The 25,516-nt window shown below is 42.8% G+C and overlaps 1 protein-coding gene across 8 annotated transcripts in view; it reads left to right on the top strand.

Annotated features, from left to right (window-relative positions):
* The window catches only part of add3a (adducin 3 (gamma) a), an 86,169-nt gene extending 62,487 nt beyond the window's left edge, over nt 1-23,682 (top strand). For 3 of the 8 annotated variants that reach the window (XM_034538427.1, XM_034538235.1, XM_034538675.1), the window contains 13 exons: nt 2,863-3,001; nt 4,059-4,210; nt 4,634-4,714; nt 8,384-8,533; nt 8,860-9,003; nt 9,638-9,736; nt 10,904-11,080; nt 11,848-12,105; nt 12,820-12,924; nt 13,016-13,102; nt 15,567-15,690; nt 18,403-18,495; nt 20,849-23,682. In XM_034538427.1, the coding sequence (XP_034394318.1) occupies nt 2,863-3,001; nt 4,059-4,210; nt 4,634-4,714; nt 8,384-8,533; nt 8,860-9,003; nt 9,638-9,736; nt 10,904-11,080; nt 11,848-12,105; nt 12,820-12,924; nt 13,016-13,102; nt 15,567-15,690; nt 18,403-18,495; nt 20,849-21,099 (1,860 nt within the window). In that variant the 3' untranslated portion in view covers nt 21,100-23,682. The remainder of the gene's footprint in view (nt 1-2,862; nt 3,002-4,058; nt 4,211-4,633; nt 4,715-8,383; nt 8,534-8,859; nt 9,004-9,637; nt 9,737-10,903; nt 11,081-11,847; nt 12,106-12,819; nt 12,925-13,015; nt 13,103-15,566; nt 15,691-18,402; nt 18,496-20,848) is intronic. The other 5 variants (XM_034538581.1, XM_034538434.1, XM_034538407.1 and 2 more) reach the window with 4 other exon arrangements.
* Nucleotides 23,683-25,516: the final 1,834 nt, after the last annotated feature.

The raw sequence follows: 25,516 nt of genomic DNA, 5'->3' as shown, positions 1-25,516 counted from the left end.
TAAACTCTCATCTTTGAGAACATGAAATGACATACATTTGTACTACTTTCTCCACTCTTCGGCAGCTGGCCAAGTGCTGGCCAAGCTCCAATCTGCACGCCCACTTAATTCTCTCAACACTTCAGGTCCTTTTTTTAAAATTAACTTTTGCCATTTTGGAGCAGACACAGAAAGCCTTCCTTGTTTCTCTGATTGGATCACATTTATTTCCTCCAGTAAATGGAGAAACCTGCTAGCCTGCTTGCATGTCAGGGATTTTTAACAGGCAATGTAGATGATGGATATGTGTGGGGGTTTTCACTCCAGAGGCAGAGCTGTAACTGCAATGATGTAATGTTGTTTTGAAGGTTCTCTCCATTTCCTGTCTTTGGGTTGAAGTGGGAGTGTCCTTACTTCTTAGTTGAGCAGTCACGGTACAGCAACTAAAAAGCATGTTTGATGTGGTTTCTTTTGCGGCAAATGTGGAAGGGGGGGTCCGAGATATTAATGATAGGCATAAGATCCACTTTAGGCCCCAGAATTAATCTGTTAAGATGATGAGAATCAAATCCCTGTGGTCATAATCTTCTTGGGAACACACAAATTGTAGACTGTGTGTGTGTGTGTGTGAGAGAGAGAGAGAGAGAGAGAGAGAGTTTTCATGCTCAACTGCTTTTTAATAGTTTTTGTTAGAGCGACTGGTGTCAAGGTAGCACAAATCTTCCAGCACCTAAAACAAAGAGCCTTCTAGTCGAGTCAGGTGTCTGACCAATGGACTGTGTCTTTAGCACTGTGGCTCCAATGTTAATGTATTGGCACAACCGTCTCTGAAACAGAAATGCCCAGAGCAACAGCAGCAACTGAAAACAAAAAGGCCCCCGACCCACCACTGTCAGACATCCGCAACAGGCTGGTTGCCACGGCGATCTCGCCTCTAGGAACCGAAGAATGTCTGGCTTGGGTTCAGAATCAGCGGTGCTCCGCGACTGTATGTGTCCTGACACGGGGGGCCGCTCCACTTTTAACAAAACACCCCCACATGGGTAACAAAACCAAAGGCCTCAACTCCACTCGCAGAAGACTAATGGACCGTCCCATGGGGGACTCGAGGGGAAGTTAAGTGTCAGGGATGCTTTTGTGCACAGCTATATTGGAAATGTGTTGATGCATATGCCCTGAGATGAAATAAAGGCCTTCATATTGGATGGTACCCTGCATAGGGGTGATCGCATTGAGAAGTGTCGGGGCCCATTGCCACAGATTCCCATCACTGCTTTTAAATTTCCACCAGGAAGTGGGACTCTGAGTGTCAGATATTGTCTGCTAACTCTATGATGAGGTGAAGTAGATTTTAGGTCAAATCCAATGGGTTATTAGCCTGACATCATCAGACCAAATCATTTCCATCATCAAGCGCATTGAGATGCAGGTGATATGATTTCAGTTGAGCCAGGAGATGTTTGAGTGTTCATTGAGATATCTTTTCTTTCTTTGGTATTCCAGCATCAGAAAAAAAAAAAATATATATATATATATATATATATATATATATATATATATATATATATATATATATATATATATATATATATATATATATTCATTCATTTCTGATTGTTGGAAGTCGTCTTTATGAATTATATGAACAAGTGCACAAAGTATAGAAGTTAAACGGGAGCAATGCTTCTGCCAATTAATTATATATAAACTTACAACAGACAAACAAAACAAAATGATGTGAACAGGCAATACAAATCAAAGTGTTCATTATTCCTCTATATCACAACACTTCACCGTAGGTGTTACTATGTATTAGCTCTGCACTGGTCACAGCTTCAGCAGCCTTATTAAGATTATGAGCTATACATACAGTATGACCTCATCTGCTGTCACACTCGCTGACGCACTGGGTTTCACTGAATATAACAGGTTTGCATTAGTTGAATCGGCTTTAGCAGCATCACATTCAACGCTTTCTGCGCCAGTCTTCATGCATACCTTCATCCAAGTCTTGCGATTTCTGTTTGAACGTTTTAATTTAGGAGCTGTTTCGTTATGAGTAATATTTGCCTTGAAGGGAAGTGAAAGCATAAAAGCACACTTGATGTAATGCAGCCAGCTGTGTGTGTGTGTATCTGGTCTTATGCATGTTAGCGTATACGACACATTGTTTGTGTGGATTCAACAGATGACTGTAGACTGGACATGAGAGTGAGTCACACACACACACACACACACACACACACAGTGCAGGCTGTGAGCTAGCCAGACGGCCAATCCTGACTCTGATTGTTGGGAAGCCACCTTATCCTGATCCAGCTTCATCGAGCCCTTTGAGGACGATTCAGATTGACACCCGAGGAGAATGTCTAATCTGTGATTAACATGTCTCCGTCTTTAGTCCTTCTCTTCCTGTCTCTCTTAATGTCCCCACATCTTTTTACTCTTTCATCCCTCTGTCACCACTAATCCCCTGCTCTCTTTTCTCCCTTTGACTCTAATCTGCTTCACCATCATCTCTTGCTGTCATTATTTTTGATGTCATTACCATGAAAGAAAGTTGAAGCTCTGTCTTCCAAATGAAATGAATGGTTGCTGTTTAAGCTGCATAATACCTGATTGAGGGGTCCAATCTCATAACGCAAAGTAAAGTTCTCAACGACTTTGATTTTCTTGTAATTATTGGATATTTTTCATGACGTTATAAAATATATATTTATCCAGATTTATCCTTTTTTGGTGTTGGGGAAATTTAGATCCCGTCCTCGTTCGGGGATCTGAGGGTTCAGGTTCTAGTTTTTCACACACTGTGTCGTCTCAGTGCCGCCCCCCCCCCCCCCCCCTGCCTGTTTCACACAATTTCCTCTCATCTTTCTCTTGCAGGCCTTCAAGGAGGAGTTGGAGAGTCTCATCCAGGAGCAGCAGCGGATAGGGAACAACCCCGCCGGGCTGCTGGCCCTCAGGCAGATCGCTGACTTCTTCGTGGCCACCTCCGTGGCCGGCTTCAACACCTCCCCCCTCAGTGAGTGCTCACAGGGCTGTGGCCCGTTACTCTATCATTTAGCACAACATGCCACCGTTGCCCAGGGTGTGACCGCCTTGCACAGCACTGAAAAACAAAACGCGGAGTCTGTATTTGAAGGCGGGAGATCCAAATCCAAACATGAGCTTTGCGTGCTTAAGGGCATAAATACCCCAAGACAACGCAACCCCAGACTCCGGAAGAGCTGCGCATACTTCTCTGTGTTTTGATCTAGGATTTCTGTCCAGGAGTCCATATGTGAAGTCTGCTTCCAATCACTGCGCTGGAATGCACAACTAATGCCGAATTACACATCAAATGCAATATAGTGGTTCAGTTCAGCTTTCTTAAGACACACCCCTAATGAGTAAGTCTTAGAGACATTGCGGTAAACAAAGCATTGGTTGGAGGGCTGTTTACATCACCATTTTTTGCATAACTTGTGTTTGTCGGTCACAAGACTGGCTGGGCCCGGTCGAAATGCTTTCCCCCGGAGAACAAGCTGCTGCTAAAGAAACCTAGAGCAGTGGTTCTCTGTACCCCCGAACCAGCGCGAAGCATTGATAGTTGAAAAAAAGACCTTATACACAGCGCTGTGCCATCAGTGTCTGATTTAATATAGAATATATCAAATTCAGTTCATAAACTTGCGCACATTTTATTTAATTAATTTTGGGGGGTCCTTCATTCACGTACCCCCATTTGAGAACCACTGCTCCAAAGTATTTTAGACGGAGACCCAACGATGTGGTGCTAGGGTCTATCTTCTTTTCACATGCGTTTGTTTTTAAGATATATATTGAAATACTCATCACACAAGTTTTGATATTTATTTGGCTTAAATTAATTTCTAAAAGAAAATAAATGTTAGATTAATCAATAGAAAAGTGACCGTTGGAGCCAGATGTGTGAGAGATATCATTCGATAAAAAGACAGATGTTGACAGTGGTCCTTTTGTTGCTGCTGTTGTCGTCGTTGGGGAGAAAGGATTAAAGTGTATGTTCTTTAACCCATATTCTGTCATTTCTCTTTAACCCTGATCATGCCATTGTTCAGGTCTGGGGATGGTCACTCCCATCAACGACCTGTACGGAGTCGAGTCCACCACGATGGTGAAAGGCGAGAGGCTGACACGCTGTAAACTGGCCAGCACGTACAGACTGGTGGACCTGTTCAGCTGGGCCCACCTCTCCAACTCCTACATCACAGTAAGTCGCTGCACCAAGACATTTAATAACGGAGGTCTTAAATGTGTTGGCAGTTATGGGCTGTGTCCCAAACCAGTCCCCGTTTACTCTGTAGTGCACCACATGTATTGGATTTGTCCCACAATGCAGTGCGTCTCATTTTATAGCAAAAATGACACTAGTCCAACACCAGTATATATGTTGATTAATTCGATGACGTTTAATCTATGAATTGTCTGGATTCCTGTGTTCCTTGTGGAAGCATGCTGAAAAAAAGATTTAAAAAACTGATTTGCTTTTGAATTTGCTCGCTTGACTTATGACTGGAATAGTTTCACTGTTTTCAGAATAGAAACACAAATAAGAAAAGTCTATCCTTACCAAAGCCTGAGTGAAAGTCAGCTGTGGTCAGATTTACATCCATTTGATTATTTCTCGCTTCAGGGTCGAGTCAGCAAAGAGCAAGACCACATCCTCATCAGTCCCAGAGGACTGTCGTTCGCTGAGGCGTCTGCATCGAATCTGGTAAGAAACATGAGACTGTTTGAGTGAAACAAATGAAATAGGCCTTTATCCTTTTCTGTGTATCTTTTGTCTATTTCCTTCCGTTTTGTGTGCGTCTCTGTTCTGCTCTCGCTCTTCTTTCTCCCTCTCTTTTCCATCCACGTGTTTATTTCTTCTCGTTCCAATATATCACTTTTACTTATACGTTGTGTAAGTCTTCCCAGTAATTCACTTATTATGTTGTGTGACATTACCACGGTTTCACTTTTCCTCTCCTCTGTTCTCTATGCCTTGTTGTACTTCAGCCCTACTTTATCTGTGCAAACACACACACACACACACCTGTGTAACGCGTAGCAGCTGTTAAAGGCATCGAGACAAATTAGTTGTTTTCTATATTCCTCCTTTTTGTTGGTCCTGATTAGTTTCATATAAAGTCAGTGCGGTTGACAAAGCTGCTTCTACAGTACGATCTTTTACAAGCTTTTCTCAAACAGCGCAGCTTTGTGTATTCATTAGGTGGGAATACAATGCGGAAGTTCACCTGGTGGTAAAAGAAGATAGTTAGAATTTATGTTGGTGCAGAAAATTATTGATTTGATTCATTTTCTGTATAACAGCTGTCTCAACTTCTTAACCAATAAACAATGTAGGGGCAGCAGATAGCTTCCTCAAAACAACAAATGAGTCCAGATTCTGCAGTGCAGAGGTTTCTGCCGTTACCACAATTACTGAATAAAGAATAACAATGTATTCACCAAACATATTATAAGAAATGCGCAGGACAGTTGTCTTCAGCTTGTTTAAACTAAAGCTAATGGCTACCGTTAACTAACTTATATATCCAAGCACTGAATCACACATAGGCAGCAACATCTGGGTCTGAAAAGTGAAGTCAATGCGGAAGTGTTCTCTCTCTAATGACCATCGGGAGGCAAATACTCTGGTTACAAAAATAAGTCCAATTGTACGGACGTTTATATGTAAATGACCATACTTTTCACTTGATTTATTAACTCAGTAGACACTGTAAACATGAGCTTTATGTGGTTTGCTTTAGGACAGGACTACCTTGTGATTGACAGATTGCTACCACAGGTTGTTGTCTGGTCCCTTTTGTTTGTTCTTGATGCATTAAAGTTAATTGTAACATTTCGGTTGCCTGAAAATGATTCAGCTTTCAATTATACTTAGCTCCACCCTCTTATTTCAGAGTCAAACTCTCCACAAATCAAATGGGGACGCTACTGTCTATAATCATCAAAGGGTTTTCTTTTAGTTGCAACTGAAATGCTTTCACATAAAAAAAAAAAGGACATTTTACCAAATATATATATACTGTTTTTATTTTAGGTGTTAAAAGGGATATTTTTGGGGGGATATTGACTGTAATTTGGTCATCTCACAAATAATGACTCACTTTGTTCCACTGGAAAAGTAAAGTCGTCGGATAGCTTGTATTGACACTTTTTTGCGCGCAGCTACTTATTGAATAAATCACAGAAGACAGCAGTGTAAAATGTCGTCTGTAAGCCAAAATCCTATTTTAGTGCATCTGGATCACATCCATCTTCTCTGAGGTTGTCTGTACGAGAGCGATGACCACAGCAGAATTATGTAGTCTGGTGCTTTCATCTTGCCCAGACTGTGTTTCAGTCTGCTTGTGTTTTGATGGCATGCTGTCGCTCCTGGGCTTCTCCCTCTCTGGTCTCCATCCCCTTCTCATTCTTCTCCTCTCAGCCTGTTCTGATCCTGCGATCTCTATGGTTACACGGTTGAGTTCAAGTCATCCAGAATAAAGAGTTTGGGAGGTTGTGTTTGAGACTGCAGCTCCAGAGAACGGCTGGCGTTCACTTGGCTTCCCATCTCCCTCTCAAGCTCACGGTTTGAACTCTCGGAGGTGAAGCTGGGGTCATTTCGGTTTAGGTTTTTTTTGGTCGACCTTTGTGTTTTTTTTGGTTCCAGATAAACTTGACTTGACTGGACTTTATTTGATATGGACATCACAGTGACATTAGAATTGTAACATACATGTATGCACAAGAACTAGATCATCTTTTAGTCTAGATTGATGTCCGTGCGATGCTGAGGTCAGAGGTTTCATGCCCTTGTCGAGTACTTTCCATCCAACCGAGTCACGTTCACGATTCTTTCTGACGCGTCTTTGTAAAATGAGGAGTGTTGTGTTTTTGTCAGAAGGGCCTCTCAGCAGCAGGGCAGGTTTTACCGAACGGGTTTAGGGGCGTGACCGGGTGAACTCGTACTGTACTGGACATGTGATTTAAACCGATCGATGTTTCGATCATCTGACAGCTGGCCGTGTGGTGACAAAGATGTCGGTAGTTAGTTGCGCTCGGCCGCTGCCATTCTCGTTCCTCTGCTGGGGGAAAGATCAATAGGCGCTCATCCATCCAGACATCCATATGGCTGTTAAAAAGCAGAGCAGCACTCGGGACACGTCTCAGGATCTTCAGCTTGAGTTGATCCAGAGACTCCCCCCTGCTGTTAGAATTCATCAATCAATGCCAATATAACACTTGTGTTTTGGTCCTTATAACAAAACACATGTGGCTTTGCCAGTAAAGTGTGGCCCACTTTTTTGTATGTAAGGTGAAATCTTTTTAAAATAACCAAACAAGAATACAAAAGAAAACCAATTGTATGTCAAGTTAATAAGAATCTTATAGCACAATTTCATTCAGTTAGTTTTCAAGGGGGCTTTTTTTATGTTCCGCTGCAATCTGAAAGGTTTAGTTCTAAATATATATATATATACTTGTTTACAATAGCTTGGGTTAGTTTCTGTTCGGGCCAGGTATATTGTCTCCAAACGTATGTAGCTACCACACTCGAGTCGCCTTATCTCGATCCACTACGATATTTTCATCATGTTCTTGTTGACTAGACTTCATGTGAAAGACATGTTTGCTTTATAACTTCTCATTGTGTAGCTGTGAGCAGCAGAACTGAAGCACAGGAGTAAAATATTCAGCTGGACTGGGATTACTTCGTAAGCAGCAGATTCGATGAAGGACGCCCTTTCCGGTTGGAATAACACACACTTGTACTTTGGGTTGTGAAAGAGAAACGTGATCTCGTTGGTTCTGGTTTGCATCACAGAACATGTGGTTGCTTGGGGATTTTGCACGAGGTCTGCAGGCAAAGTTGTGTTTTTGGTTTGTTAACTTTTACAGCGAGGACTGTCATCTGTGGTCAGTTGCTCTTTCTTCGGGTTTTTAATTCCCCTTATCTGTCTTTATTTTCTCTGGTTAAACAACTCTCTTTCCTCCAGGTCTCGACCTCTATCTCTGCCTGCATCGCTCTTCTCTCTCTCCGTGATCTAATAACCGCTAACTGGCTGGTAATAAGTTGTCAAAGTATATAATGTTTCCTGGTAACGCTCCAATGCTTTTCCTGGAGAGGAGGAATCGCTGATAATATGATTTCTGTCATCACGCTTATTGATTTTGACTTTATGTCTTCTTAGTTTATGTCGGAGGGTTATCATATCATATCATCATATTCCCTCTCCCTCCTCAGGAGAGCCGTCTAGAAGATGCTGCTGTCAACTTTTCATCAAGCTGGTTCAGCTTGTGTCAGAGTGCCTTTGCACAAGTTAAAAATAAATGAACAAAGTATTTAGCTCCATGAAGCATTCACCGAGTTTGTCTCCTCTCCTTGTTTCCCCAGGTGAAGGTCAACATCCTCGGGGATGTGATCGAACAGGGCTCCACCACCCTGAGGATCGACCCTGCGGGCTTCAGCCCCCACGCTGCCATCTACTCCATGCGTCCAGACATCCGCTGCATCCTGCATGTGCAAACTCCTGCCATGGCTGCTGTAAGTTCACGTTAACGCTGCAACGTCTTTAAGACCCGCCCCGCTGGCAAACACCTGCCGATGCTCCTGATTAACTCGCCGCCGAGCACCTGGAGCTCTCTTTGATCAGATGTCGAGTGGTTGTCAGGGAGCTTTCATAAGTTTGAATGGTGTAATTATGTCAAGTGGCTCGTCTCTGCACTCATGGGAGAAGTCAAGAGTTTCAACGCTTTCTTCACAACGGCAGCCAATTTAAATGTCGGCCGCAAACTTGGATGAATAAAACAGCTGCAGCACACCTGTCGAAGCTTCTTATTGGTCTCTGGTCCCCTCTTCTCTTCTCTCAGGTGTCGTCCATGAAGTGTGGCATCCTGCCCATTTCACAGGAGTCATTGATCCTGGGTGATATCGCCTACTACAGCTACCAGGGCAGCCTGGATGACCAGGAGGACCGCAGAGAGCTGCAGAAGGCCCTGGGGCCCACGTCGAAGGTAGGAAACCTAAGAAAAGTCGACCCTAACGGGGGCTTCTAGCTGAGCAGTCGCTCTTCAAGCAATAGCTCATTTATTAGAAATATGCTTTCGCTTTCTTGCAGAAAGTTAGATGAGAAGGGAGATACCACTCTCAGGTTGCTGGTTTTAGCTTCATATTTAAACAAAGACAGAAGGCGTTATCAACCTTCTCATTCAACACTCGGATAAATATTAAATAAATGATCAGAGTATTTAACAAAATGACAAACGGCTCTGATCCTGGAAGTGAATTCCCCATTCATTCACTCATTGACCTTTCAGGGGATTCGTGTTCTACAAAGTTTTAAACATGAATCGTGACCATAAAACATTTTGATTCTTAGCAAAAAGAAAATGGGGGAAAAAAGACAAATTTAATAGTAAAGGAACTACTCACCCCAGAAAAGTTTTCTTTCAGCGGAGCTCGCATTTTAAACGTCAATATCGCAGTTGATGGTGTTTAATTAATTGTGGGAAGCCCAAATCATGATTGCGATAAATATTCAATTAATTTTGCAGCCGCCCGTTGAGATAGTTGCGCTCTATGGAGCGCTAAAGACGGACTGACTGTTGTGCTGTGCATAATAATGCTGCCTGTAATTTTGTGTCACAGGTTTTGGTGCTGAGGAATCACGGTGTAGTTGCTCTCGGGGAGACCATCGAAGAGGCATTTACCTACATGTTTACTGCCCAATATGTCTGTGAAATCCAGGTACACACACACACACACACACACACACACACACAAACACACACTGCTGCTGTTCCGGGCACCCAGCACATTCCATTACCCCTCAGTTTACACCAGCAGGGCGCAGCTTTTTCCGCTAAATATAATCTCTCCACAGCCATTTTTACATGTCCCCGCTCTCACTATTTTAGCAACACTCCATAAGCCATAATCTCTTGCCTTGTGGGAAATGTTGGCTAAACAGTCTTCAAGCCAGGCTATTTAGAGTGATGAAGTGAGTAACGTGCTGATTTGTTGTTGTTGTTGTTGTTGTTGTCCAAAGCCGCATTTACAGAAGGGTGTTGTTCTTCCTTTTGTTTATTTAGTCAGTAAGAAAGCTGAAAGGAAGCCGGCAGATTGGGCTTTCAGGAGGTCTGGATCACGCAGAGGAAATGAATACATATTGAATATTAAATCCATAACAGCTGATATTCAGTTTCACATTCATATTTTGTGTATCCCTGGATGGTGGACTGGAAGTGTGGAAAGATTGTGGAGTAGCTAATTTAGAACAACAAGTTATAATTTAGCGCAGTAGGAGAAGTCAGGTGAAAGTAACAGTTCAACGGAGTAGTTTATCTTGAGGTAATGTATGAACAGTAATGGATAAATGGAATAGTTAGCTGAAAGAAAGGGTTGAGGTAGTCAAAAGTAAGGGATGAATGTTTTGCAGGGCAGCGTATGAATCCAAAAATGAACCAATTCAACACAAACCCCAACAATTCAACTGTATGAAACAATATTGTTATAATTTCCACTTGCATGTCTTTGTGTTCACTTGTGCGGAGGATTTTAGAGATGTTATTGCATCCCTCGCTGGAAGAGGCATAGCAAATCTCCTGTTCGACTCTCCCCGGTCAAGCAAAAGAAAACATTAATCCATACTGCAAAGCCCAGCTTAATTTCTATAAATACATCCCCCCACGTTGTTCGTTGTATGCCCTGTGCAGTACTGTATATTCTTGGCACTGTGGTAGCTTTAGATTAAGGGGGTAGCCCGTTTTGGTTTTGGTAAACAACGTCTTTGCCGTAAATATTCTCATTTTAGTTGGCAGATCCAAAGCCCCAGTTGTTTGATGATGGAAAAGTCTTTTTGTTTATTTTGTGTCGCGTAAGTCTCTCACGCTTCTCCCTCTGTCCTTTGTGCAGGTGAAGGCCATGGCGTGTGCTGGCGGGGTGGACAACCTGATATTGCTGGACTCGGCCAAGTTGAAAGCACAAGTGCAGACAGTTATCAAGGACGGGTCTATCAACATGAGTGGCAATCAAAAGTGGAAGTTGGGCGAGATGGAGTTTGAGTCTCTGATGAGGATGCTGGATAACCTGGTGAGTCAACGTGAGGGTCATCGTAATCATCGGGCTTATTAAATGACTAACTACGGTAAACACTTGTCACTTCACTTCCGCGTGTTTTCTGTCAAGATTTCTTTTTCCGTCAAAGTTCACAGATCAGCACATTTTTCAACAAAAAACAGTCCAATCAGTCATTTTCATGTAACTAAATGTCGGTCTGTTTTTTCTTTCTCATCCATTGAAAAGATACATTAGTGACAACCGAGAGGCATTTCGTGAATGCATTGCGTTTCCTTTCCACCCTGGGAGAAACTCATGTGTGGGCTGTTTTATTGGTCGTTTCACTTTCTTTGTGACCAACTGAAGGGGGACTGGGTAACGACCATGTGCAGTGTGGGCCTCTGTGGGAGAACAGAGGTGTTAAAGAGCAGAAACCTCTGCTGTAGGATCAGAAAGTACAGGGGAAACAGCACAAATGGGTGCTGGCTGAGATTTTCCCTCTGTTAGCTCTCACACCCCTTCTCTCTCTCTCGCTCTCTCTCTCTCTCTCTCTCGCTCGCTCATTGCCTCTCAGCATGTCATCTCTGACTCACCCGTCTCTCTTCTGACCCCTCATGAACACAGCATTGGGATGAAAATAAACTAGTTACTCTCTACATAACCTACAACCCAGTATACAAATGCAAAGGCCTTCCTCCTTGTGTGTCCATGATGTTCCGTTTCCTGGTCGTTGCTCACAAACCAAATCGTCTCTGATCACAGAACTCAAACTGTTGATGTTGTTTTGTTTCCTGCTGCAGGGCTACAGGACCGGTTACACATACAGGCACCCCATCATCCGAGAGAAGCCCAGGCACAAGAGCGACGTGGAGATCCCCGCCACGGTCACAGCATTCATGTTTGAGGAGGACGCGGACAGCTGCGCCACGCGGCTGCCCTTCAAGTTCCTGCAGCAGCGCCAGCAGAGGGAGAAGACGCGCTGGCTCAACTCGCCCAACAGCTACACCAAGGTCAGCGTGGAGGGCGGAGAGGAGCGCTACAACAGCCGGACAACCACGGTGAGCACAGAGTGTGTGTGTGTGTGAGTTTGCTGCAGTTGCCTTTGTGTGTGGGCCAGTGAGCCAGTTTATAATCTGTATCGCATTGTTGTGGAGCTTTTAGTTTTTAATACTGATTTCTGCACTTCTGAACTGAGACAAAACACTTTCCGACGGTTTGTATCAAATGACGTGTATTTATTTGTGTCTGTAACGACGGGATTTATATGATAAACTTAAACATGCAGTTCATTGTCAGTTGGTGTCTTGTCGGCAGTTGTTCCTCAGTGTTTGAAACCTGGTGTAAGGTCGCCATCTACGGGCTGAACAGAGAACTACACTGGTTTTGGTTCCGCTGCAATGTTTTTTTTTTTTTTTTTTAGTAGTCCAGTTATGTCGTATTGCACTCCTACAAAGTTTGATGTCTCACAAGAGACGAAAAATAGCAGACACTGAAATATCTTACTGCATTTTTCGTTTCTAATGATGGTGGATTCTACAGTTCCCTTAATGCAACGCAGTAGAGTGGACCACTGGGAGCATTTATCTTAAGTCCCGCGGTTTTTTAACCCACACTTCTGATAAAAAATATAATTTGAGTGTAAGTTCTATATAAATAGGCTTACATATAATAGTCACAAAAGATATATTTATATATAAGTTATATTTTTTACAGTGCTGGGTTGTTGTTGTTGTTTTGAGCTCACTTGATGTTCTCCTGCCTTCCTTCTCCAGTGGATGAAGGCGGAGGAGACGGGAACCCCGATCCGGATCGAGGACCCCAATCAGTTTGTCCCTCTCAACACAGACCCCAGTGAGGTGCTGAAGAAGAGGAACAAAGTGAGTCTGACTTATCTCTCCTCTCCGTCAGCATTGTTTTCAACACCAAAGGCTTTCCGATGACATCATTGTGTGGTTTGACCTATCACAGATCAGAGAACAGAACCGCTTTGACATGATGTCGTCAGGGCCGCGCTCTCAGCACCTTGCAGGCATCCCTGTTGATGAACCGCGGCGGGTAAGAATTTCTTTCTTCGGACCTTATGAAGAAAATCTATATTAATTTAGTTTGCTGGCCTTTCCGCCTGACGTTGATCTGTTCGTTCACTGGCGCCAGACAGAAAGAAGCTGCTGAAGCTGTCCATCGAATCATCTCATGTCTCCACTAGGCCTGCTACACAAAGAATAGCAATACGAAAAACGTTTTTCACAGAAATGAAAAGGACCTCAATTAATGTAGATTACTTGTACTGTTTGATGTTACAGTCCAGACCGAAAAAAGTTTTGTTTCCTGTTAAAGGAAAACACAATTTGCTGTAAACCAAGTTCTCTGGCACCGAGGCTCAGAATATTCTTCTGTTCATACAAATGACATCATTATTGGGTTTTTTGCAACGTTGTCTTTATTCGTTTTATAACTCAACAGCCCCTAAGGCTGAATAATGCTACAACGTACACCACCACAGAGCCCACACATCCAACAGACTCACTCACCCCTTCAGGTGCAACCCACTCATTTATTCAGAGTATGTGCCTATTTAAAGAAACAGTAATAACCTCAATAGAAACAGTACAGGATACAGGAACACATTCAATAATATATATATATATACAGACACAGACATGTCGGTCTCACACGTGACAGTTGGATTGTTGTCCCGTGTCTTTTTAAATTCCCCAGGCAGGTTGTACATTATCTTGTCATTTGGTACACACGACATTGATTTATTTATCCATTGAGCAGACGGCGGAGGTGGTTCAGCTTTCCATTATATTGCTATACATGTGCTGTGATCAAGGCTATTCTAATAAATAAAGTTTATTTTTATTATAGACGTCTCGCTAAGTCAGTTTACTCTTGGTTCTGTAGAGACGCCATTAAGTAACTTGAGTATCGAGGTCCGATATGAATTTAGACGTTGGCAGGCCCAGATCATATTTCTCAGCACACCCATCCATACCAGTTATACATCTTGGCCTATCAGGGCTATGTATATTCTATGATTGATTATATTGTGTAATCATATTTGTTAAAAGTGAAATACTGACTACCAGTACGCAGTACTTCCCATTCTACCTCTTCAAAACTCTTCCAATCCTGTGATTTGGAAAATTCCTGAATAAATACAGGATGTAAACCCTTTTACTTCCTGTTTGTCACACACCAGACATCACTGAAATTTGAAGAAAAGAAAAGAAAATCTGAACTTCATGGAGAGTTTTCCTCAATTTTTAGCCGTTTTTTAAATATACACATAACACAAAGCAGCGGCGTCATAAACAGCCGCTGCTTTGAACTGTTTATTTTCTTCCTTTGTGTGCAGAGTCAGAGACAGTAACTTCACATCTCAATTTCATTCTGCTCCCACGTGTGTCTTTTTATGGCCATGCAGTGCTTTATTGCTGTTGAACCCACAATACAGATTTCCCTCATTACTGGTTATTGAGCAATAACTCAAAGGTGTTTTCAGTTATTCTGGCTAATTGGACACAAGTGAAAACATCTGTGTCGGCGCTCATTGTTGTGTAGGGGCTTTAATCACCTTCCTCACTAGCTCGCCAGGAAGCACAGCCAGTGTAATGACACCTCTTGACCACTAGGCGGAGGCAAGGAGAACATTTTGAAAAGGCAAAAGGAACCTCTAGTAAGTTCAAGTTTTGTACTTAGTTATGGAGATAAATGATTAAATAGACAACGATAAATACATGGGAAAGAATAAGGTAAAAAATATCTAATTCAGACATTTCGATGTTGATGGTTTTGTGGTTGGTGTTTTGTCTTGAAGGATCTGGCGCAAGTCTTGGTAAATATCCACAAATGTTTTCAAATTGTTGCTGTGGTGTTTTTATTTGACTCTTTTTGTGGATTCGTTTTACACATTATTGCCCGTTCAGAACAGAAAACATTGCATGTGTTTTGTCAATGTCGTGTTTTAAGATTGACACCAATTTTTTATTGATTTTCACCGGCTTTTCTTTGGACAAAATTGCACTAGTTGCAACCGTGCGTGCATTCTTGAGAATGAGATGTTGTGTTGGAGCATGATGGATTCTTAGAGGACGTTAGTTGTGAAACGTGTGTTTCTTGTGTGCACACGTGTGACTTGTTTTGTGAGTATGGCGGTAATTGCACGTGTCTCACGCTTGGTGTTTATGTTTCCACAGTGTGTTAATAAGATGTTGGTTTGCAGACTAATTGGTTTGTGATTATATGAGTTCTGTGCGATGTGGTCGGCACCTTGATCTTTATATGAGGAGCCTCCGTGAGGCCCTGATGAATGAACATCCCTCTCATACACAGTGTGTGTGTGCCTTTGGGAGTGTGTTTAAATCAGAGGCGCTGTGCGTGCGTTTATGCTCTGATGCTTACATCAATTTGTTTGCATGTGCTTTGTTTTTTGCATCTTCAAAAGAGTGTGTGTGTGTGTTTTTTGTGTGTGTGCGTGCTCCCATGCTCACCCCTCTCCATGTCTCCTCCCCAGCCATACGTGCCCACAGAGGAGGAGCAGATGGCTCCCCTGCCTCCCAACCCCTTCAGTGAGCAGACAGAAAAGGTGCTGCAGGAGTACCGCACAAACGTGGAGAGGAGGCATCTAGGCCCCAATGGTACGACACACACACACACGCACACACACACACACACACACACACACACACTTGAGTGAACATGCAAACTCATAAATTCATGGATTGGTGTGTGGATTTGTTTTTGAACTCTTTCATGCTCAAGTCAAACACCACAAGAGCCCATTCCCACTGAGAGACATATGGACTGCACACACTGGCGCCGATAAACACACACACACACACACACAGACACACATACACACACATAGTGACTTGTACTCGATGTTTTTTGTGTGTGAAGCAGCAAACAATCATGCAGATATGTGAAGGTTCATTTTAGCAACTGACTATTGAGCAGTGTTAAGACAATCAATCCATAATCAATCCGTAAAGCCCACTTTGAAAGCTCACAGGAAGAGATTAGTCTGAGCCAGACAGATTTGAGTGAGCTGCAGGTCTTTGCAGGCCTTCAAAAGATGTGTGCTCTCATTTTTGTCAGTTTGTATTAGAGCCTGCCGATGTGTCAGCGGGGCAGATCGTATCGGCCGATATTGGCCAATCTCAGCTATCGGTATATGTTTTGTCAGTAATCATAATAGCAATATTATGTTTTATAGTTAGCGTTTCTATAGATAATTGTAACCTCATTTTCTCTTTAATTTTATATATTATGTTTAGTTACGTATAATAGTGGGTTAGGGTGTTACTTTGCCATCTTTTATTGTAAAATATATTTTACAATTGTAAAAATATCCCGGTCCCGACATACATTATCTTTAACAACAAAATCTGAGCTATGACAGCAGATTGCTCTCTCTGACTAGTGCCAGGCTACGTCCTGCTGTCGTGGGCTCCATGAGCTTTCTCATTTGTGTAACAGACTTCCAACTGTATAAAAGACAAGACCCCCCCCCCCCCTCCCCCCCCCACCCCCACCCCTTCCCCTTCTCCTCCTTTAAAATTGTCACCAGCAGATTGATTACTGTGCACGTTGAGTTTGCTCTGTGCTCCATCAGCAGTCTCACGGTCTGTGGCCCCGTCGCCATAACGGCGATCTCGGTGGACACTCCCATATTCTAACTGACAGCCTGGGGTATCGCACACAAACACACACCTATATACCTTTTAACATGAGGGCTTGGTCCCTGCGGGCTCCACTGCTGCCTTCATTGGCTTAACACACACACAGTGTTGTCAATGCTAATCATATTATCCATCTGTCCCACTGCCTTTCAGACAAGCAGGGGGGAAATCAATAGTGAACAGATAGTGAACGGGGGTTGACCACTAGTCCCGACACAGAATTCTGCCACGTTGGAGCGGATTAATGTGTGTGCGTGTATGCATGTGTGTGCGTACATCAACATCCACATGTGTTCGTGATCCCCTAAATCGATCGTCCTCATGAAACATGGCGCTAATATGTGTGTGTGTGTGTGTACATGTATGTATGAGAGGCCCGTGTGACTAAAAGATGGCAGACCGAACAGACAGCAGGTCTTCTCACCCACCACATGAGCGGAGCCCGTTGCTATGACACTGTTGCCTCCACAGGCCCACGAATCCCCCGATGGCCAATCTGGATGCAAGCTGGAGACCGTCTGTCACACACTCTCACTCACTCACTCACTCACTCACTCACTCACTCACACACACACACACACACACACACACGTGTATAGATCTATCCTGTGATTATTAGTGTCGAGTCCACTCTGTGTTACCTTAGGAAAGTATGATCATTTTTAACATGTTATATTCTTAACAATGTCAAAACTGACCATTGTAGAGAATATAATGTGGATATTGCAGGTTGAAAAGGATTTGCTGTAAGCAGTTCATGAGGTGCACTTTCATTTGGACTTAGTAATGTTCGACATTATGGGACTCATGCAGCTCATTCTATATATTTTTTTTAAAGCCCCGACCTCTGAGTGCACTCTTCAGATCTCAACTTTTTGCATGTAACATCTGACAGAGAACATATTTGCACATTCACTGCACACACAAGGCTGTTATGCAACCATCTTCTATCCGCTGGTGAGAGTGACTGAGACGCCTCAGCATACTGGATGTGTGACCGTGCTGATGAACGTGCTAAAGTGATATGGTAATGTCAATCGTTCACACTAATCAGTGGGCAACACTGATAAGGTTACTAATGCGGAGCTCGACTGTAACATTCACTGTATGTACAAAGGATGTGTTAAGCTCTTTAAGAGATACAACAACACAAGTGATCACTTAGTTCCATTCAATTAAGAGCCATGAAGGAACATAAAGGGCTTTTGGAGATAAACATTTTTTTTTTTTGAGTAAGGATTTTAAGGGTGTAAAAGTTGTTATTGCTCCTTTTGTAACATTTTAGCCTAAAGCTTGGACAACATAATTCGGTACGATACAGTTGAATGTGTCCACCCTGCAGCCTGGAGGTCTCTGTTCATCAGGGGGACATCCGGGCGCCACAAAACATTACAGTGCACACTGAGAAACGGATAAGAACCGATCAACGGGGATTTTGGGAAATTTTGTGTAAAAGCAGCTGTGCATGGCCTGATTCTAACATGTGTGTAACCACTAATCTCTTGAACCCTCCCACTTCCACTCCCTCCCCCTCCCCCTGACCCTTTATCCCAAATCCCCCCCTCTTCTCCCCCCACTCACCCCTGCTGTCGTCCCACTACTTCAATCCTCTGCGCCGCCCTGCAATCCTCTCATCCCTCCCTCGCCCACCCCCCGACCTCCCTGCAGATGGAGAGCACGAGCTAACCTCCGACGACGGCTCCACTCTCTCTCAGTCTCTGTCTCTCACCCAGTCCCTGCAAAGCACTCCAGCTAAAGAAGGTATCACTCACCCATAGAGAGAGAGAGAGAGAGAGAGAGAGAGACTTTGTCAGAATGATCTTAACTGTGTGTGTGTGTGTGTGTGTGTGCGTGGGCGCATGAGAGTAAAACATAATACAAACTAAATAACTGTTCCATTGCCTAAACTACTGATCTGTGCTTCGAGTTTCTCCAATGATTTTTCATGTCAAAACTTGTCCGTCTGCAATAACAAAACGGCAATTTAACATTACTGCTTTTTAAAGCGTACATTCAGATTTTCCACATTTAAAGAAACAAAACCGATTCAGAGCCACCGGTTTCCGTTCATTTCAGTACAATATGAGAATCAAGTGACATAATTGCTGCTGTGTACAATTCTGTCACTTGGCCTGAACTGCTTTCGAAAGCTCTCCCTGTTGGGGCGTTTGGGGACATGGAGGTTTTCAGAGGTGGCTGTCGCACCCAAACCTTTTGAATGCAGAAAACAAATGTGCATTGTTCTTTTCAGATTGTACATATTTGCTTATTACTCAGTCTTCCTGGTTTGACTTTAAAAGAATAGTTTGACATTTTATGGCAACTATGTTTATGTGCTTTCTTGCCGATGCCACTCATGTCTGTACGTTTAGTATGGAAATTAGCTGAGCATATAGACTGGCAGCAAAAGTACGCCTACTGCCACCTAAGGCTTAATAATTCAAATGTTGTATCGCTGGTTCAAAACCAATTTAAATACCCAACAGACGTTTTTTGTTTTACAGAGTTACATATTGCAGCTCTTATATGATAAAGAACAGTTTTTCCTTGAAGCTGAAACATGAGTGATGTTGGTCTTCCCGTCTCGGCAAGAAACCATCTCGTTTTTTTACTCAAAATGTCAACCTATGTCTTCAGAGAATATATCACAATGTTCTTTGCTAGCTCACTCTCAACCGGGAATGTTGCAGCGTCCTTAAACGCACCACAAGCCAGAACCGTTGAAACGAGTTCACGTCAGGACGAGATCTTTTGCCTCCTTTGTTGCATTCATGGAAAACAGCACAGACCGGCCGGCTTGGTAACGTAAACGTGCTATGATGTCACATAACATGATTTCTGGGTATTGAATAGCCTCTCGGATCTGCAGTCTCATATCTATTAACTTAAGACATTTGAAGCCTGTCGGTGTGCATCCTCGAGAGCCAAAGATCACAACGGCCTCCTTGCAGGTTGTAAATAATGACGCTGTGGGATTGACTTCCCTCCAGCACACACGCGTGAAACCACTCAATGCGTAACAATTAACCCCCAACAGCACATCGACTTATTCTGACTCCACCGCTATGAGCTCAGCCCACCAGATCAATGGTTGCGTTTTGTGTAAAAAAAAAACAAAAAAACAACGACACACAAGTCATCTCCGTTTTCATGTTTCAGTATAGAAACATGATGCCGCTGCTCTGCATTCCCCAACCTGCATTAGCGACGCCGAGACAGAGACGTGACAGTCATTGAGGCGTTGCTGTACGCCGTGGTTCAAAGCCCCATTTATATTAAGGTGAAAGGAGGACAGGCTCTCTGGGCTGTCGGGTCACTGGAGTTTATGCAGGGGTATTATGAAATATGTAGAGCACTAGGACACCATGTCTCTTTATGTAAAGCGACCATTCAACACACAGTTCAAATGGTATTAGTGTGTTTGGTACAGAAGGGACTTGAAACGCCTCACGTTAACCACATGAGCACAGAGAGGCATTAAATAACAATAATGAACATGGATTCTGTTGCATTACTCTTCGCGTTGGCGAGGTCCCTCCTTGTACGATGAACATGGACACCGGCTAAAAGTTCATCAAATGAGTCTGTTAAAACTAATGAGCAGAAATATGATTTATCAGGTAATTACATGTAGGACATTACGACCATTGAAGTTATTGAATTATGTTCCAAGCATTTAATTTCCTTCGTTTACCCGCCTTTAAGTGTATTCACGGCAAGCATCATTAAAAATACGATAATGCAAATGGTATGAGATGGCAACATATGGAGGAAAAGCCACGTTGCCTTAAGGGTCTCTTAATTTTTTATTAAGTGTGCTTGTTATTTTTTGACTTACATCAGACACAATGGGAGATCAGTGTTCCCCAACATGTTATTTACCACAAATATTCCATGATAAAGATGTGTTGCTTTATTCAGTCAACTAGTTTTATCAGTCTGTTTTAATTTGAGCTCTTAAGTGCAAACCTTTGTGTCTCCCCACATTATCTCCTCTTACATGTGCCCTTTGACTTTGCCCCGAGGTCAGCATGAAGCGTTGTGGGTATGGTTATTTATTATGTATGGGTCTGTAAATAAGTGTCTGTTGATCCCTGTGCTCGCCCTCCCTCAGACAACCACACGGGCCTGATGAACGGCAAAGACAGCCACGGCGATGTGGACGAGGAGCTGTGCAGGCGCGTCAGCCAGCTGACCACCAGCGTGGAGAGCGTGGAGATCACGGTGCGCACCTGCGGCAAGATCGAGGAGGCGCTGTCCCCCGAGAGCTCACCCTCCAAGTCCCCCAACACCAAGAAGAAGAAAAAGTTCCGCACCCCGTCCTTCCTGAAGAAGAACAAAAAGAAAGAGAAGACGGAGGCCTGAGAGCAGACGGGAGGGAAGAAGAAAGCGCGGCGGCAGCCAACCTTCTCTGTTTAATGTCTGTGTTTTTATTTTGTCTCCGTTTTCAACGTCCTTTTGTGTTTTTAATTTTATTCAAATCTTTAACAAAAGTTTGTATGTGCAAAATGGCAGACAAAACGGATCACGTAGAGAAAAAAAAAGAATTGGTTTTCAACAACACCAAAAAAGAAAGGCCTCTCCTTCTGCTAGAAGACATCATGTTTGTGAAATTGTGGGATGGGCACGTGGATGCACAAGTTAAAGTCGACTTGGGGGGGGTGTTGGGTGTCTGCAGCACTCCAACAGGGCTTTGATTTAGAATAACTGGTTCCCAGGCCGAAGATAGAACTGGAAACCACCTCGCTTATTTCTTGCGTCGAAATCGAATTTCATTCAATGATTACGTTGCAACATTGTTGTTAAACTGCACAAGTTGAAACTAAATCTTTGTGTTTTTAAGTTTTAGTTTTTGCATCCTGGCCACCTGAGTCTCCACAGAGATCTGAGAGGCCTCATGACATTTGAAGTCACACTGGAAAACTGGTCTGCGAAGGAGGTTTGTGTCGATCCATTTAGCTTCTGATGCGAACCTTTTCTTCGGCTGATTGTGGTTGAACTAGAAGACGGGGTTAGAAACTGGACCAGACAACATAGTGAGGACGGAGGCTGGCGGTTTATGACAACTAGGTCAACGAGCCGCCGACTCGCGCAAATATTTATGTAGCATTTTCACATCTTCTCCTCTTCATCTCAATGTTGTTATTGCCAAACTAAAAAGAGGAAACGATCTCATTTCAGTAGAGCGTCACCATTTGTGTCTAGTTTGTCATCTCGTGAAATGTGATCTTTTTTTATTCAACACAAATTTGGTATTAGTCAACTCTGTTTTGTACTCATTTGTAAGCTTTTACAGAGAATTACAGCAGTTACGCACGTTTTCTGAATTTATATGGCTGACTATGTTCTTTAGTGATGCCCGATTGCTGACATTATATTCTAATCTTCAGAGTACACAAATTTACTATATAACGCAGATATATGAAAACTGGATGATATGTTGGCTATAGATTTTTAACTATATATTTTTTATTTTATTGTGCTGCACTTTTCTCTTGTGGTATATCACCCATTTCAGTTGCAGGTGGTTTCATCAGTGAAGGAGATTGTGAAGTAATTTGATAAAAGGTGTGCAAGTAGCAAGCAAGGCATGTTGTCCGAGAACGGGACCCCGAAAGTGAGTCGAACGAGAGTCTTTTTTTTGGTGTCGCACATGAGAAATCATCTCCACTTCTCAACAAAGAGAAACAGGAAGTGGACTGTCGAAATACTGAGTCCAAATATCTGCAGTCGCCAGCTGAAAAGAGAGTCACGGGTCGGGAAGTGAGGAGCTTTTTACTCGGTGTTTTGTGCGTTTGTTTTTGTTTTTGTTTTTGAAGCCATACTCAATATATTTTTCCCTCCATTGTTTTTTATGATGAGACAAGGGTTGCGACCGTCGTCTGCCTGCTCGGGCGTCAAGGACCCTAACAAGACCTCTGTTAAATCTCCCCAGTGACTGCATTGACACCCCTCAGGCGGCCCAAAACTTTATTTCTTTTTTCAGTAGCTTCATCCACAGCAGCTTTATTTGCCATTGATTTCCTCCTGGACCTGGAACATTACAAGGGGCACATATGGACATTTGTATTTCTATTAGATCGCTCCGAGAGCCCAGTCGTCATTTCAGCTTCTAAAGCCTCCCCTCGTGTAATTTGTCCAGTAAACACGACCGTGCAGTAACTGTCAGATGACCCACAGATGAACTCTGCAAAGCCAAAGTGTAATGGGTTGCCACATATATATATCCTCCCCCCAGCAGTTTAACCAGATGTACTAATATCCCAGCTAGCAATGTGAAGCATTGGATTTGGGGGCAGGGAGTGGGCGTATAGCAACAAATCTTTCGCTGTGTTAAACGATAGCTTTTGTCTCTCGGCAAAGAGCTGCTGAGGTCACACAACTGGAACATGGAGAAGGGAGGTGTGAGTTAGGAAATGGAAGTGCATATATATTTCTATATGTTTGTGTGTGTGTGTGTGTGTGAGTGAGGTAGAGGGGGGGGGGGGGGTGCAGTGGTTAAGGACAACCTGACACTAGTGCACCATCTTTTCATCACTCAGACCGTCTTCTTCTTTCATGCCATCTCTCCTCCCGGGAGGTTCTCTTTCTTTTTTTTCTTCATCCTCCATGTTTAACGCAGTACGCGTTCTTTTTTTCTTTTAGTTTGCAGAGAGCGCTAGGCTTTTATTTTTTATTTTGTATTAACCCTTTTATGAGCAAATTGCTCCCAGGTGAACTGTGCATTGGATCCTTGTTATTTTCTCCACTTTTGTTTCCGACTGTTTGCACCTTGCTTTACTAATGTTTTAAAGTAAATAACGAGTTTTGCTTTGGCATGCCAGAATGAGTCAAGCTACTTTGTGACCTGTGAACATCCAATATAAATGGTTATCAAATGGAGTTGCTTTTAGATGTATTGCTAATCAGTGTAAATTCACAAATAAAGCTGTATTTTAAGAAACGGAAGCTCATTTTTCATGTTTGTCCATCACAATTTGCGTCATTCCTCAAAACAGTTTTTAAGTTCAACATAATCCAGTCACACTCATTTTCCGTTGTGCCACAATCATAAATTCGGCAGAGTAGAGCGGCTTCAAGAGGAAGGACCTATACGCTGAAACACAGCTACTGGTGGTTTATAAGATGTGGTAATATGAGAACGAATATATTGCATGTGTGAATAGTTCAGTCAGGAAGTCATGACACATGTATGGCAGTGATTGACTAAATGCACGTGAAAATGTGACTGATCATAACGGAGGCACCGGAAATATCGAAGCAGATGTGTTGTGCAATGCGGAGTGAGCACAATGACACATTGAGCTCCGCTTTGCAGTAAATAAGTTGTGGTGTCTCCAAGATGCTGTATAATCAGAAATGCACCCTTCAATATGAGATATATTTTGTTGTTGACTTACTATAAATACTGTATGTCCTTTTGTTTACAGTGTAAACTCATGTCTCCTTTAGCAAGCTTTAGAGCAGTGGTTTTCCAGTGAGCGTTGGGAATAACACAGTGGGTTGTTACTGGTGTAGGAAATAAGAACGTCTCAATACTGCTGCACCAAATTAGTTTTAATTTCTGGATTCTTTTCAAAGCATTGATTCTTTCTTGTGAAATACCGTCTAGTTGTATTTTTTTTAGCCTCAAGCTGTTAGCCTTCTGCAGAGATGAGTGGGCTGTAGAGGTCTGGTCAACTCACTTCTTTCTAACTCCACACACCTGATTTATTTTTATTCTTTTCATTTTCAAACTTGTAGTCCAATTCACATGATGGTAATCATATTTCACATAGCTCCCTCTGGAGCCAGAAAGTCTTTAAACTACAAAGTAGTGCCCCAGACCTGGAACCAGACTTTGATGTGTAAAATCAAAGGAGTGTGGAACCGCTGCTTTAAACAATCGTTATGTTGTTCTATATTTGTGCGTATGAGTTGGTGTGACTTCTTGTTTGGCGTCCTTATGATGTGTCCACTGATGCTCACTTTACTGCCAAAGAGTCTCTCTTAACATTTTAAATCCGCTGCACTCTTCCCCCATACAGCGAGTCTGGCCTGTCCAGGAGAGTATCCCCACAACGTTGTGTGCATATGAGCAGCCGGTGTGCCTTGACTGCATTCATATCCTCAGATGCAAAACAAAATATGCAAAACCTACGTGTCATTAATAGTGTGTGCTAATGTCCCCGTAAGATGTGAGAAGATGACTCAATATTTACATCTTGATGTAGACCTAGCTGACCCCCAAACATGTCCTCACCCTGCAGTGACCTTAAATCAGGGTTTTTTTTCCCCCAAAAAAAGTTTTTTACCTGCAAAAGCAAATATTATTGCATATTATCACCTTTTTTTGTCACCTTGGCCTATTTCACCTTGTTCTCTTCCTGGGAAAACAACACAATTCAGCATCTACCACTAGTGTCAAAGATCATAATTTTTCAGGACGCTTGTACACCCGATAACGGCTGAATGGTTGGAGAAAAAATGACTTGAATGTGATTTTACTGAAAGGAAAATTAACCACAAACGCTAAAAGGCACGATAAGAGACACATCAGGGAGTGTTTTAGTGAGAGGGTGTCACGAGAAAGACTTTATCTAAGATCATTTCTGTTTCACATATATACTGTAGCATTGACAATTATGTAATCCTGTGCTGGCACCAGTGAATGTGGCAGCGTTCCTGATATAAACAATAAAAGCGTATATGAGCGATCCTGTGACTTGTGTGTCTCATGATTGTGGAAATGTGAAGTCTGTTGCTGGCAGTTTAATCCGTGCTGTGATGTTAATTTACTCAT

Source organism: Cyclopterus lumpus, chromosome 1 (genome assembly GCF_009769545.1).
Source record: "Cyclopterus lumpus isolate fCycLum1 chromosome 1, fCycLum1.pri, whole genome shotgun sequence".
In the NCBI taxonomy this organism is placed as follows: Eukaryota; Metazoa; Chordata; class Actinopteri; order Perciformes; family Cyclopteridae; genus Cyclopterus; species Cyclopterus lumpus.
The sequence above is the reverse complement of the archived record's forward strand: the minus strand, read 5'-3'. Positions and strand labels throughout refer to the sequence as shown.